Below are 13950 nucleotides of genomic sequence, written 5' to 3' on the forward strand. Positions count from 1 at the left end.
CCTATTAGTCTTTGTGTAGTCCGCCCATCCCTGCAGAAGAGAAACTGGGTCATGGCATTGTCTCTGAAGGCACAAGGGCTTGATATATGCACTTGCTTACATACATCCTTTTGGAGGCTGTCGGCAGTATGCATTTTTTTCCTCTTAGGAAAACTTAATCTTTAAAACTTCCATTATTAATTAACTGAAGTATTTACAATGGAACAAATAAATAACTTCATGACTAGATAACGTGAGCTTCAAAATCTCGAGGCTTTTGCTATAAACAGAGCGCTGCGAGCACATTATTCACCTGACCTGAGAATGAGATGTCGAGCCCCGTTAGATACAACGCACACAGTCATTTTTTACTGATCAGATGAATGCTCGGAAAATGGCATTTTGAAAAATGTTCGCACTTTTGCGTTGAGTTTGCTGAAACAATACAATTTGACTATTTGACAGAAGTTGCCTTGGGAGCCATTATTCATCTGATTTCATCTCAGCTACTAGACTGAGTGTGACGCTGCCCGGCAAGTCCAGGGTGAGACTGGAGGACTCTGTCGCACTGAACGCTCTTGAAGTGATAGCTGACCACAGGTTACCTCCAGTGTCACCTCAAGAAAGGAAGCATTCCCAGCTGTTGAAAGACATGTGACATGTAGGCCAGGGAGTAAACTGCTTCATTCTTTGCCCTTTGCCTTTATTAAGATAACTATTCCCATTCTAATAGCCTGCAAAAAGTAAAAGTGTACCTATGTCCCCTTCAGCTTCTCCTCATTTTAATAGCATGCAAAAATTAAGATCATGCTCATGGCCCCTCACAGAGTGATGAATATGATCTTAAACATTTTTAAAGTAGGCGATTTGAAGCTTTCAGGAAATAAGATAAAAAAGGAGTAACTCTTCAGTTTTCTTGCTTAAAAGTGACTCTACTCATAGCTGTTACTCACACCCAAGAATGGAAAACAGAATATAAATTAGAAGAGAATGGATTTGTGAAACTTCTGGGTATAACTGTCACAAGAGCTGGGAAGGTGGCTCAGTGTGTGAGACCCACATTTGAAACCCAGAACCCACATAAAGAAACCAGGTGCAGCTGTGCAGGTTTCTAACCCAGTGCTCCACAGTGGGATGAAGAGGCAGAGACAGGAAACGTCCTGGAAGCTCACGGGCCAGCTCCTGGCCAATGCCTGTCTCCAGTAAGATGGAACGGAGGACTAACCCCCTCCGTTGGCCTCAGACACCCGAACGTGCGCCCACAAAGGATGCTTTAAAAATGATTTCTTAATGTAATAAAATGCCCAAAGGATCTACTGAAGAAGATCATGTAATATCTATTCGTGGAAATGTTCAAGAGAAATAAGTCTTTGGCAGAATTGTGTTTCTGGCGGGTGGAAGGCAGTCAGTCAGCGCTCATGATTTAATAGTACACTGCCTTCTTCAGAACCATAAATAATTGGTGGCTCTGGAAAGTGTCTGATAAACCTGCATACTGGTATCGTTTCCCAGCCAGTCTCCAGGCCCACTCGTTCGAGGATTATTTGTTGTGCTTCATTTCTGCACGATAATTACTTTGCCTTTCAGCCATACAGAACTGTAAACATAGCAAACAGTCCATTTTTATGGGCCTAAAGTATGCCAGCAAAGAGGCTAAACAAGGGGGCCTGCAAATTAGCAGCACAGAAGGAAATCACAGCCACTAATGACATCGCACCCAATATTCCCACCCTCATCTGGGCCCGTTTCACGGACAACATGCTAAATTTCCAGTAGATTATGAGGGCTGCTGCAGCTACTTTGTAGGAAGAAAATGTGACGATGTGAGCAGAGTCACAGCTCAGCACGGGAGAATCTGAGAACCAGGCCTGGAGCCCAGCTACCTGGGAGGCCGGAGCAGGAAGGTCGTAAGTCCATTGCTCAACGGCTGTAAAGTGTGTCTGTCTATCTGTCTGGATGTGATATTGTTTTGGGTTTCAGGAGTTATTTTAAAGTGTATAAGGGTATGTGCATGTGAGTGCACGTGTCCCTGTAGACCAGAGGGTTCTGGAATCATCGATGGTTGTTAGCCACCCTACATGGGTCTTGGGGTCTGAATTCAGACCCTCACAAGAGCAGTATGTGTTCTCAGGCACTGACCTATCCTTCCAGCCCCTGTAGATGTGTTTTGTTTTGTATGTTCAGCCTACTCCAGATCTGTGTGTGTCTGTCTGTGTGTGTGTGTGTGTGTGTCTGTGTGTGTGTGTGTGTGTGTGTGTGAAGGAGTATGTAGATAGCACGTGACTATTTCTATTTACTGCTTGTTGTTTCTTTTCACCTGTGTCTTTATTTCTGAAGGAGGTGTTTTCATTTCTAAGTTGACTTTCAATAGGGAAGCAGGGAAGCAGTTCTAGTAATGGTCTGGTCTAATAACTGCCAACCATCCTTCCCAGCTTTTCTCCTGAAGTAAAGGCTCTGTCAGTGTGCAACATAAGAAATCTTACCTATAAACTATATTTGTGTCCTAAACCTAGCCCTTTTAAGGTAATTCATAATAAATTGTCTTTGTTTTACATGTTTATATCTTATTTCCTTTTTCATTGTTGTTTGTTTTTTGTTTGCCTCCCACCCGAGACAGAGTTTCTCTGTAGCCCTGGCTGTCCTGGAACTGTGTGCTCACAGCCAGAGACCAAGGGGGTAATGGCTGCTTAGGATCAGGCATGGAATTGCCATCCTCTCTGTGCTAGAAATGGCTGCCAAGCCAGGAGACAGCAGAAGAGGAGTGATCTCAATGCCTGTTTACTGTTGTAGCCTCACAGCCTGCACGCAATAGGCTGCTGACATAGGGGTTTGAAGAACGGCTCAAGCTAAGTTTTCCCTTGAAGATACTTAAGCAATAATTTTTTACCCACTCTGCAGACAGGTGATTAAAGTTCTTTTCATTTATAACCCTTGGATGCTCTGCCTTCGCTTCTGTCAGTCTGTCTCTGTGCAGTCACATCCAGCTTTGGTATGGAATACAGATTTGAGACACAAGCCATGTGTATCAGTACTATTGAATGGTGTCTTTCAATCCGACACAGTGGCTTGGTAGCAAACAAGCTACAGCCTGTAGGCCTGGACAGTATTATTATCAACAGTATTAGATGGGGATTCCTGGAGGGGACATGGAAGTAAACGGAGGTCGTCTTCTACAGAAGCAGAATTGTTCTTCAGTCAGAACAGTGAAGGGCAGCTGTCTCTCTAGGAGGGGCTCAGGGGTTTACAGGGCAGAGAAGGGAACTTTCGGGGTAGCAGATTCCATCAGCAGGTCAGTTCCCTATCCTCTCAAAGTAATAAATACCAAGGGAGGTCATCACTTCCCATCCGAGACTTTTACATTTCTAACCCTTTACTGTGAATTTAACTTGTATTGAAACAAGTTGAGGGATTAGTTGTTTTCTTTCAGGTTTTTAGCTACTTCAGTTTAAGACATGTAATTTCCTTGCCCCAGGGAGCTGGTAAGAAGATCGAGTTTGGTAACAGACGTATGCCAACACAGAGTGCCATAAAATCTTCCAAGTCCAAAGTTACAAAGTTGTGGCTGACCATATCTTCTTTGTTTTTCAAGACAGCATTTGTCTGTATAAACCAGACTATCCTGGAACTCGTTCTGTAGACCAGGTTGGCTTTGAGCTTAGAGATTCACCTGCCCCCGCCACCCAAGTGCTGGGATTCATGGTGTGTGGCCCCACACCTGTCTAGAGTCTCATTAGATGCTGACTGCAGCAGTTCTTAACTGTTCCTAACTGATTTTGGAATTTATTTTGTCCTTTGTAGAAAGGGTCCGAAATAGACCTGACTTGTATCAAACTCACTAGAAAGCCAAGAGTGACCTTGAGTCTGATCCTCCAGCCTCCACCTCCAGACTCTGGGCTACCTTGTGCATGGCTGCACATAACTTATGCCATGCTGGGGTCAAACCCAGGACTGTGCACATGGCAGGCAAGCTCTCTACTACTGAGCTACACCCAGCCTTTGTCCTTTCTCGGGAGTTTCTTTAGTAACTGATGATCACCCAGGGCAGTGGTTCTGCTCCTGCAGGTTGTGACCCCTGGCCTGAATGGCACTTTTTCAGGGGTCACCTCAGACCGTTGGAAAACACAGATATTTACGTTATGATTCATTAAGATCCAAATGAGGAGCAGAAGGAGGGAGAACATGAGCAAGGATGTCAGGACCACGAGGGGTGCACCCACCCACTGTGACAGTGGAACTGATCTATTGGGAGCTCACCAAGGCCAGCGGGACTGGGACTGAATAAGCATGGGATGAAACCGGACTTTCTGAACGTGGCGGACAATGAAGGCTGATGAGAAGCCAAGGACAATGGCACTAGGTTTTGATCCTAATACATGAACTGGCTTTGTGGAAGCCTAGCCTGTTTGGATGCTCACCTTCCTGGTCCTGGATAGAAGTGGGAGGACCTTGGACTTCCCGCAGGGCAGGGAATCTGGACTGCTCTTCATTCTCTAGAGGGAGGGGGAATGGAGTGTGGGGGGGAGAGGAGAAAGGGAGTGGGGGGAGGGGCGATGTGTGGGAGGAGGGGGAGGGAAATGGGAAACGGGGAGGAGGCGGAAATTTTTTTTTCAACAACTAAAAATAAATAAATAAACAAAAAAAACAATAAAAAACATTATGATTCATAACAGTAGCAAAATTATAGTCATGAAGTAGCAACGAAAATAATTTTATGGTTGGGGTCACCACAATGTGAGGAGCTGTATTAAAGGATCATAGCATTAGGAAGGCTGAGAACCACTGACCTTGGAGTTTGTGTATTTTACTTAATGGAAATGTATTCATATGTAATTTTTCTCCCTCTAAAGTTTAGTTATTTGGTTTGTCATGGGAATGAGTACTTCCAGGCTGTGATCCAATTTATGTGACTAACATTCATCCATTTTAACTCGACTTTGTATTATATGGGATTTTTTTTTTTTGCAGCTTAAACTGCAGACCCATGAAATCTTATTAGCTTTTTTGAAAAAATCCGCGTCAGTGCTTCATTTGTGTTTGTTCTGCTAAATTACCCTGATGTTTTAATTGAAAGGCAGTTTATTATAATTTTTGTCTCACTATTATAAAAAGTCATGGAAATATTTAATGATCATATAGTTTGAACCCTGTGTGACGAGCAGGAAATTATCCTGTCTGTTTGACTTTGAATAGATGACACTCACTCACTGAATATATCAAGACTGAACTAAAATTCAAGTAGAAACCAAATTTAGACTTTTAGCAGTCAGCTCCTATGCTCTGCCTGCCCCAGAACGCTAAGGAATGTATGTATGGAATCAGTGTGCTCACCGCCTTCTCCCCGCGCTCTGATTGGGAAGACAGCCACTTAACTCTTCCCTGTGTAGACTGTGTGATTCTTGAGTTTCTGCAGCAGAAAATGATTTCAGCATATCCATCTGTTTTTAAAGCCCTCTTAGTCATCATTTTTATAGAAATGAAAGGAACAGATATTGAGATTGAGGAGATGGCTCAGTGGTAAGAGCCCCTGCTGCTGTTGCAGAAGACCCCAGGGTACCATTTCCAGCACCCACACGGGGCATCGCTCAACCACCTGTAACTCCAGCTCCAGGGGACCCAGCATCCTCTTCTAGCCTCCTCAGGCACTCACACTGCGTGTCTACACGCATGCGCACACATTCCCGTGTGCATACACACACAGCCTGAGACAGCTGTGTTTTCACCGGTGTCATCCAGTTATTCCACACGTAACGTAGCCCGTCTGTTCTGCATCTTACGGGGTCTCTCATAGTGAAGCGGGTCTCTTTATGCCAAGGATCCTGGACCCTGACTGGGTGCCTGGCAACAGACGGTGCTGACGGTTTCTGAGTCACGGAGCTAAGACTCTGGGAGGCGGAGTCGTTTCAACTGTCAGTGTTCATTCATAATGAAATTTCCCTCTTGGTCAGTAGCTAAGATATGCGCATGGTAAAATAAATGCACAAACAGGACCCCTAAAATTTAAATAGTAGAAAAAGAAAGTAAAGTGACATCTTTCCACTCTGTGCCTCTGTCTCCCGTGCTAGAGACGGCCCTGTCACGAGCTTCTTCTGTGCTGTGGGGAATTCTGACATTTGCAGTGTGTGTGTGTCTCTCTTTTTTTTCAGCAGCTTTTCATGTGTGTGTCTAGCGATATTCATATATACAAGTTCCCCTGTTTTTAATTGGCCATATAGCATACCTTTGCTTCAAGAACTTGGGGGATTGTTTAGTTTGTTTTTGTTGTTCTTTTTTTGTCAGCGGTGGCTTATTGTTGGGTTTTTTGTCTCGTTTTGTTGAGACAGCTGGCCTTAAACTTGCGTGTAGGTCAGGATGACCCTGAATTCCTAATCTTCCTGCTTCACCAAGTGCTGGGGTTGTAGGCACATGTCACCATGTCCAGTGTTTTTATATTTGAATGCTGTTAAATAGAATTCTCACCAGCCAACCCCCAAACATGACATACAGCTTACTTTTTGAAAAAAAATTTATGTGTATTTATTTTGTGGGCGTGGATTTGTGCATGTGTGAGTGCAGGTGCCTATGTTGTCCATAAGGGGGCGTCTGATCCCTAGAGCTGGGATTACAGGTGTGAGTGCTGATAACAAAGCTTGGGTGCTTTGCAAGGACAATACAGGTTCTTAATCTCTGATCTTCTTTCCGGTCCCATGTAACTTGTCTTTAATCTTTGCATGTGCCACAAACAGCATCTCAGTGACTGTCGTGTGTGTGTGTGTGTGTGTGTGTGTGTGTGTGTGTGTGTGTGTGTGTGTACCACACAGGTAGAGCATAAAATCCCTGAAGTGGAGCTGCTAAAACAAAGATTTTGTTTAAGCTAGATACTTCCAAATCACCCAGCAGAAGATGAGCTGGGGGCCCTGCAGCAGTGTTTAACCACAGTAGAACTTAGACCTTTCCCAAGTGACAGTTCTCTAGAGACTCCTGAGCATGGGCCAAGAGAGCTGCTTGAGGGTGTTTAACTAGGCCCCACTTCTTCCAACGCCACGCTTCAAGTGTGTCCCAGGTGTGTCTGTGTAGCAAGCTCGGTAAAAATCGATAGACTCTAATCTCTCTTTTCAAGACCCTGTACCCAGTCCCTTCCAGTATGTACTTCTCCGTGTATTTCATTTGCCATGTCTGTTCTCTTAAATTGATCATGATTGTTTCAATCATTCTAATTTACCTGGTTATAATTTCATGTAGGGATATAGTTCTTTCAATATAAATACAGGGTTTTTATTTTTTGTCAGGGGGATTCTTTGACTTGTCTTGTCGTGGATTGATTTGTTCTGTTTTAAAACTCAGTCTCGCCATAGCCCAAACTGTCTTGAGACTCCGTGAAGTCCAGACTGGCTTTGATCTCAAATCCTCTGTCCCTCCTCCTGAGTGCCGAGTTACAGACACGAGTCTGGGTTTACAGATATGGGCCAGAATGGTAAGGTGGAAAGATTATCTCTAACCGTGTTTCCTCAAACATCCAGTTCCATCAGTGTGTGATCCTGTGTGGCTGGGCCCTACGAGCTGGAATTTTTTTGTCATTTGTTTCAGTACACTTTGTTTTAAACCCTAGCTGATGTGTTCTTGGGTCGGTGGTCCCCTCTGCCCTGATTGCCACTGACCAGTCGTTAAATGACTGGACATTGGAAGCAGCATACACTATAAAAGCTACCAGTAGCTTCCCGTCCCCAGTGCACACACGTGACTCACTCTGAGTAGAGGTGAGCCAGTCTCTGCATGAGTGATTTTCAATAACATTTAATGGGTCTTACATTTATTCCTGCTATTTAAGTTCCCTTTAAAATTGTGAAATGAAACAAGATTTGTTAATTACCTTCCTGCATTTCATTCCCTCACCTCATTTGCCTGTGACTCAGAAAAGTATATTTTTGTTTTTATAACGCTTTTCCTCAGAAGTTTTATTATTTTTTATTAAATGTATCCATTGTGTGGGGCATGTGCCACAGCACACAGGTAGAGGTCAAAGGACAGCTTGTGTGAGTCTGTCCTCTCCTCCCACCGTGTGGGTTCTGGGCATTGACCTAAGATAATGAGGTGCAACCACTGAGCCATCGTGCTGGCCCAGAATGCTTTTCATTTAACTCTCGTGCTAAGTTGCTTTTGTGCTTTGGAATAGCCCAACAGAAAGAAAAAGCAAATAAACAGGTAATCATTCAGCAGTGACACCTCTCTTACTGCAGCACCCTGAGCGAGCGAGGAGATGACAGCTGTGTGGTGTCCTGTCAGACTCCCATCAGCCACCGACGCAACCCCAGAGCTGGTGCTTGGGAAAATCCAGAAGCCGCATCTGTCCTGACTCGTCGCTGCTGCCCTCCGTGAGCTAAAATATTTGTGTTTCTTTCAGTGACATTGTACGCCTCCTGCATCCTCCTGGGAGTGTTCTTGAACAGCAGCGTTCCTATATTTTTTGAGCTTTTTGTGGAAACTGTCTACCCTGTTCCAGAAGGAATTACTTGTGGAGTTGTCACATTTTTGAGTAATATGTTCATGGGAGTCCTTTTATTTTTTCTCACATTTTACCATACAGGTAAGCATTTGATTCTCTTTATTTGCTGTCTAAGTGTGTTATGGGACAGGTTTGTGGAACTGATGGATAGGAACCTGCGTGGCGAATTCTCACTAAAGTATATTTATGTAAGCATTCACCCACCAACAAAACGATAACTACAGTTAGGTGGGGGTTTTTTTAGTGTGCCCACAGGCACCCCGAGCCCTAGCATGCTTGAATTAACCTGGCCCAGGAGTGTTGTCATTGTTTCCTTGTCTTCCCAGCCCACCCCGTGGCCAGGTGATCCCAGCACTCACGTTCACACTGAAGTAAATCACTGGCACTACTACTTATAAAATACACTAGACTCTGCTCTCTGAGCACAGAGTGTAAATTAGTGTCAGGGGTGGTGTGTATGTGGTTCAGAGCCCTGGAGACCTATGAGAGGAAGTCAAGAAGCTGTGCTGTTCTCTAAAATGGGATAGTCCAAGAGGCCACGTTGTTGATAGGGAACTTCCTGACAAGCCTATAATTGAAATAATAACCGTGTTAACCTCCACGGCCAAAAAAAAAAAAAATTCAAAACTTTCAAAGCAACAGAGCAAATCGTAACAACTTGAACTTCTCTCAACTAGAAAATCATGAAAATGATTCTCATAATGTGGCTGCCAGCAAACTAGATGGCTGCCGTCAGGTAGTGTTGCTCACGAAGGTGTGGGCATACTACGTCTGGTTTGGGCTTAGTTTACCGTCTAGGGGAGGCTCTCCGAGTAGTCATAGCCTTTTCTCTTCCATTTCCAGTCAGAAAAACACCTGTAGAAATGACATTTGCTTTCTGCACAGAGCCTTGCGACTGTTGTGTTATGGCTTTAATTCACTTCAGTTGTGCCACAGTGGAAATTAAGGGGCTGTCACCTCTTTGCATGGCAAAGCATCAGAGCTAGCTTGTTCCCCTAGCATGATAGAAACAATTTTCCAGCTGACGGGCCCAGGTTTACTAAGTGGTCTGTGCAGCCTAGCAGAACATGGTTTTCTTGTCAACTAGAAATAGAGTTTCTCCTCGGGTGTTTAAAAACAGCAGTTGATGGCGCCTGGTGTTATTCCCCCGTGAGTCTCTTCTCTTGGTCTCTAGTATATAACAGATACATATTGATCAGTGTACAGCAGGGCAGGCCCGGTGACAGGGACACTCCAGAAACGGCTTCCTTTACTCAGTTACCCCGTACTTTTGGAGTCTCGATACTTTGTTAAGAAAAGGTTTATTTTGCTCATTGTCCTGGAGGTTCCATGCATGATGCTGTATCAGTCTGGTAAGATCTCAGGGCATGCTGAGAGAGGTCACAGGGCGAGATGACCTGACAGGGACTAGACCCCACCTCTCAAAGGCCCGACGCACACTGCGGCCCCTGAAGGCTCAGTCCATGTTCTCACACCTCAGCACTGCCTTACTGCAGCAGACTGCTGAGTGTTTAGTGCCCATGGCTCTTCTAGCACCTACAGCAGCTTTTGATAGATCCGCAGAGATTAACACCTAGCTCGACTTAGCCGGAACGCTTATGCCTCAGATTCACAGTGAGCAGAAAAGCACCGAGCACTGTTTCTGCTCATCCCTACCCTAGTGGTACCTGCTCACCCCTGCCCCAGTGGGACCTGCTCACCCCTGCCCCAGTGGGACCTGCTCACCCCTGCCCCAGTGGGACCTGCTCACCCCTACCCTAGTGGGACCTGCTCACCCCTGCCCCAGTGGGACCTGCTCACCCCTGCCCTAGTGGGACCTGCTCACCCCTGCCCTAGTGGGACCTGCTCACCCCTGCCCTAGTGGGACCTGCTCATCCCTACCTTACCAGGGATTTTATGTGGCTGGGAGGAGAGCACCATCCTTTTGTTAGTCACTTGCTGATGGTATGGTCTTTGGCATATTTGAACAGCTAGTGCAAGGTTTCTGCCTAACCTCTTGGCCGCCATGAACAAATGAAACCTTTGTAAAAAATAATTTTAATCCACCAAAATGATTTCCAGACAGAAAACTTAGAGTAACTGCTGGCATGTGGGTAGTGGATGTGTGGGTAGGTGAGAGAGAGCACAGTGTGCACTCCCCAAAGGCGTGTGTTCTTGTTGGTAGTTGACTCACTGATGCTACCGTGTGAATGAGCAGGCTTCTGTCCTAGAGAAGTGAGCCCTGTCAGTATGTGAAGCCCACGAGCACAGGTTACTAGTTTGACCGTCGTTGAAATCCCTTCGCATACAGTTAGCCGACACTGCCCCGCAAATCCTGTAGCAGACTGCCCTGTGCATTAGGACTTGAGGATTAACTGAAATCTACAAATTCAACGCAACAGTTTCCTTCGGTCACCCCTAGTGCTGCAGCCCAGCGCCCTAAACAGTTTATATAATAGGCTTGATGCGCTTTCATACAGCCAGTGTGGAAATGGCATAATTCCACAACTTGAAGATGAAAAATCATCTGAGAAATAGTTGCGAAGGTTCAACTATTAATTGTCCTCTTGTAAGTCCTGAGTTTATTGTCTTTTTTTTTCTTTAAGAAAGCCTGGATTTCATTCATTGATTCATTTTGTTTTTAAGAGAGACAGTCTTACTGTATTGCCCAGACTTGTCTCAGACTCCAGGGCCCCAGCCACCCTCCCGAATACCAACAATGACAGATATGCATCCCCTTGCCTGGCTGAAGCCTGGGTTTTGAGCTGTAAAGAGCTGTGGTTTTTAGCGTTTCTCTCAAGGAAGTACACCGCTTCCTTGAGAAGGTTCTTTCCCGCCCACACTGAGCTGTCTAGCGACTCTGCCGAATAATTTTTCAAGGCTATACAACTCTCTCCCACATGAATACATCAGATCAGAATGCCTTGCCTAAGGATGGGTTCCACCTGTGGTTGCGTCCACTAGTCAAGGCCACTAGCTTATGCGAGCTCTGGGCCGCAGAATCTTTCACGTGGAACCATATCAGGAATTGGTTAACATTCTTCTGACATGGGGTTTTCAAGGTCAGTTTCTAAGAAGGAAGTCGCTTGTTCCCTTCTATAAAGGGACGCTTGCTTTGAGACCCTCAGCGAGTTGTGACAGTTCATTGATGCCTTATTCGATAACATCACAGAAAGATCAGTCGGGATGCTACCATCTTCTATGTACTCTGAAATGCATTCTGCTTATATTCTGAAGTTTGTGTTCTCTATTAGTTTTTGGTTCTAAGCTCAGCAGTAAGTTTCGTCTAAATGCATAAAGATTTTGAAGTGGCTGACTGAATTTGAAGGTGCAGTCACTAGGAAGGTTTTGGGACCTGGCTGAGGTGGGCACGTTCCTGGGAGAACGAAGGGGAGGTTCAGCAGATGTGGACTGGTGAGGAATGATGTCATACCTAAGGAAGGTGCTGTGCTAAAACCCCTGTGGGGTGGAGGGAGCAGGCGTTAATCCAGCATTTTGGCTGCTCATCAGGAGAATGGAGACAGTTTTGTTTAGAGGGCTCTGGAGGTCCTGGTGATGGTATCTGAGGTGATCAAACTGTAAACATGGCAACACTGAGAGAGGAGAGAAGAGGTTAGCAACTTCTGAAAGGAGAGAGGATGAGCAAACAGTTCAGAGGTGCTGCACGGGGCCGGTGCAGAGGTGCTGTGCACAGTCGGTGTGCTGCACGGGGCCGGTGCAGAGGTGCTGTGCACAGTCGGTGTGCTGCACGGGGCCAGTGCAGAGGTGCTGTGCACAGTCGGTGTGCTGCACGGGGCTGGTGCAGAGGTGCTGTGCAGAGCCCTTGCAGAGCTGAAGATCGGCTGACAGTGAGGCTGCAGAGTGGTAGACATTGGCAAGCAGCTCTTACAGGGGTGTCTTGTAGTTCTGCCTTCCAGCTCAGTTTTCTGTTTTCTCCAGTGGGAGAACTGGAGCGATTGCAGGAAAAAGCCAAAAAGATTTAAAAAAAAAAAAAAAAAAAAAGTTAAGAATGCAAATGTTTGCCGGGCGGTGGTGGCGCACGCCTTTAATCCCAGCACTCGGGAGGCAGAGGCAGGCGGATCTCTGTGAGTTCGAGACCAGCCTGGTCTACAAGAGCTAGTTCCAGGACAGGCTCCAAAACCACAGAGAAACCCTGTCTCGAAAAACCAAAAAAATATATATAAAAAAAAAAAAAGAATGCAAATGTTTGGTGGATTGGACACTATTCAGTTATATCCTGCAACATCAAGCTCAGAAGGTCAGTGGTTTGTTGGCTCAGCAATTAGATTAAATGTTTAAGGGGGTCTCTCCTAGTCCTGCCTCCCAGCTGTGGTTTCCATGAATAGTCTTCAGTGGGGAAATGCAGGTACTCCCCTGCCTTTGACCTTTTACTTTCTGAAAAGGGAAGTTCTTTAAAGAACACTTGCTACTTGCTGTCTGTTGGACCAATAGAAATCCCTTAAAGTGGATTTGACTTTTCAGAGAGACACAGTAATGAAACAAACATCCGAACCTAGACAGAAGGAATGATTTCACCCTCTAATGAAATAAATCTTCAGCTTTGACAATATTGAACAGACTCCTCGCCTGACAGAGAGCCAAGGTTAAGTCAGTCATGGCGTGTGTTGCTTTGGCTTCCCATAAGTTAAAGTCACTAAGAGTTAGAAGATGCCCTTGTGAAGCTGTTGTCATGTATCGACTTCTTTTTATCTGGTGCTTACAGTGTGGTCTCCACATCAGCGTGCTCTCTGTTAGCACAGCCTGTGCTTCCGTGGTCAGTCCCTCCTCTCCCTGCTTCATCCTGCCTAGTAATATTGTCATCAGAGATCCAGGCTGTGCTTAACAGAAAAACAGAAAATGCCCCAGTGTCCTTTCAGGGACTGTGAGAGTGAAGGCAGGGTGGTCAGGACCAGAGCTTTACTCTCAGCGTTTAGAGTCCATGAAATCCAGGCAGAGTGCAGGAGCGCCTTGGCAGAAAGTGAGGGTGGAGTTATGTCTGTTTACACTGGGATGGCGAGTCTGGCTTTGACCACAGGAGCTGAGAGGGAGGGAGGTGCCTTGTGAGCACAGCATAGAAAGTCGGCACCGCACCTGCTTTACCAGCCAGTGTCCCCACGCCGTCCTGCAGGGTTGCTCTCGGTCTCTGGGTCACCTGCTTTACCAGCCAGTGTCCCGACGCCGTCCAGCAGGGTTGCTCTCGGTCTCTGGGTCACCTGCTTTACCAGCCAGTGTCCCGACACCATCCAGCAGGGTTGCTCTCGGTCTCTTGGTCACCTGCTTTACCAGCCAGTGTCCCGACGCCGTCCAGCAGGGTTGCTCTCGGTCTCTGGGTCACCTGCTTTACCAGCCAGTGTCCCGACGCCGTCCAGCAGGGTTGCTCTCGGTCTCTGGGTCACCTGCTTTACCAGCCAGTGTCCCGACGCCGTCCAGCAGGGTTGCTCTCGGTCTCTGGGTCACCTGCTTTACCAGCCAGTGTCCCGATGCCGTCCTGCAGGGTTGCTCTCGGTCTCTGG

At 46.1% G+C, this 13950-nt stretch overlaps 1 protein-coding gene across 1 annotated transcript in view; it reads left to right on the forward strand.

Moving 5' to 3' along the window:
- Slc49a4 (solute carrier family 49 member 4) overlaps window positions 1–13950 on the forward strand; it is a 70028-nt gene that overhangs the window by 54225 nt on the left and 1853 nt on the right. The window contains exon 8 of the mRNA XM_075965273.1: window positions 8357–8539. Coding sequence (XP_075821388.1) covers window positions 8357–8539 — 183 coding nt within the window. The remainder of the gene's footprint in view (window positions 1–8356; window positions 8540–13950) is intronic.

Source organism: Microtus pennsylvanicus, chromosome 1 (genome assembly GCF_037038515.1).
Source record: "Microtus pennsylvanicus isolate mMicPen1 chromosome 1, mMicPen1.hap1, whole genome shotgun sequence".
Classification (NCBI taxonomy): domain Eukaryota; kingdom Metazoa; phylum Chordata; class Mammalia; order Rodentia; family Cricetidae; genus Microtus; species Microtus pennsylvanicus.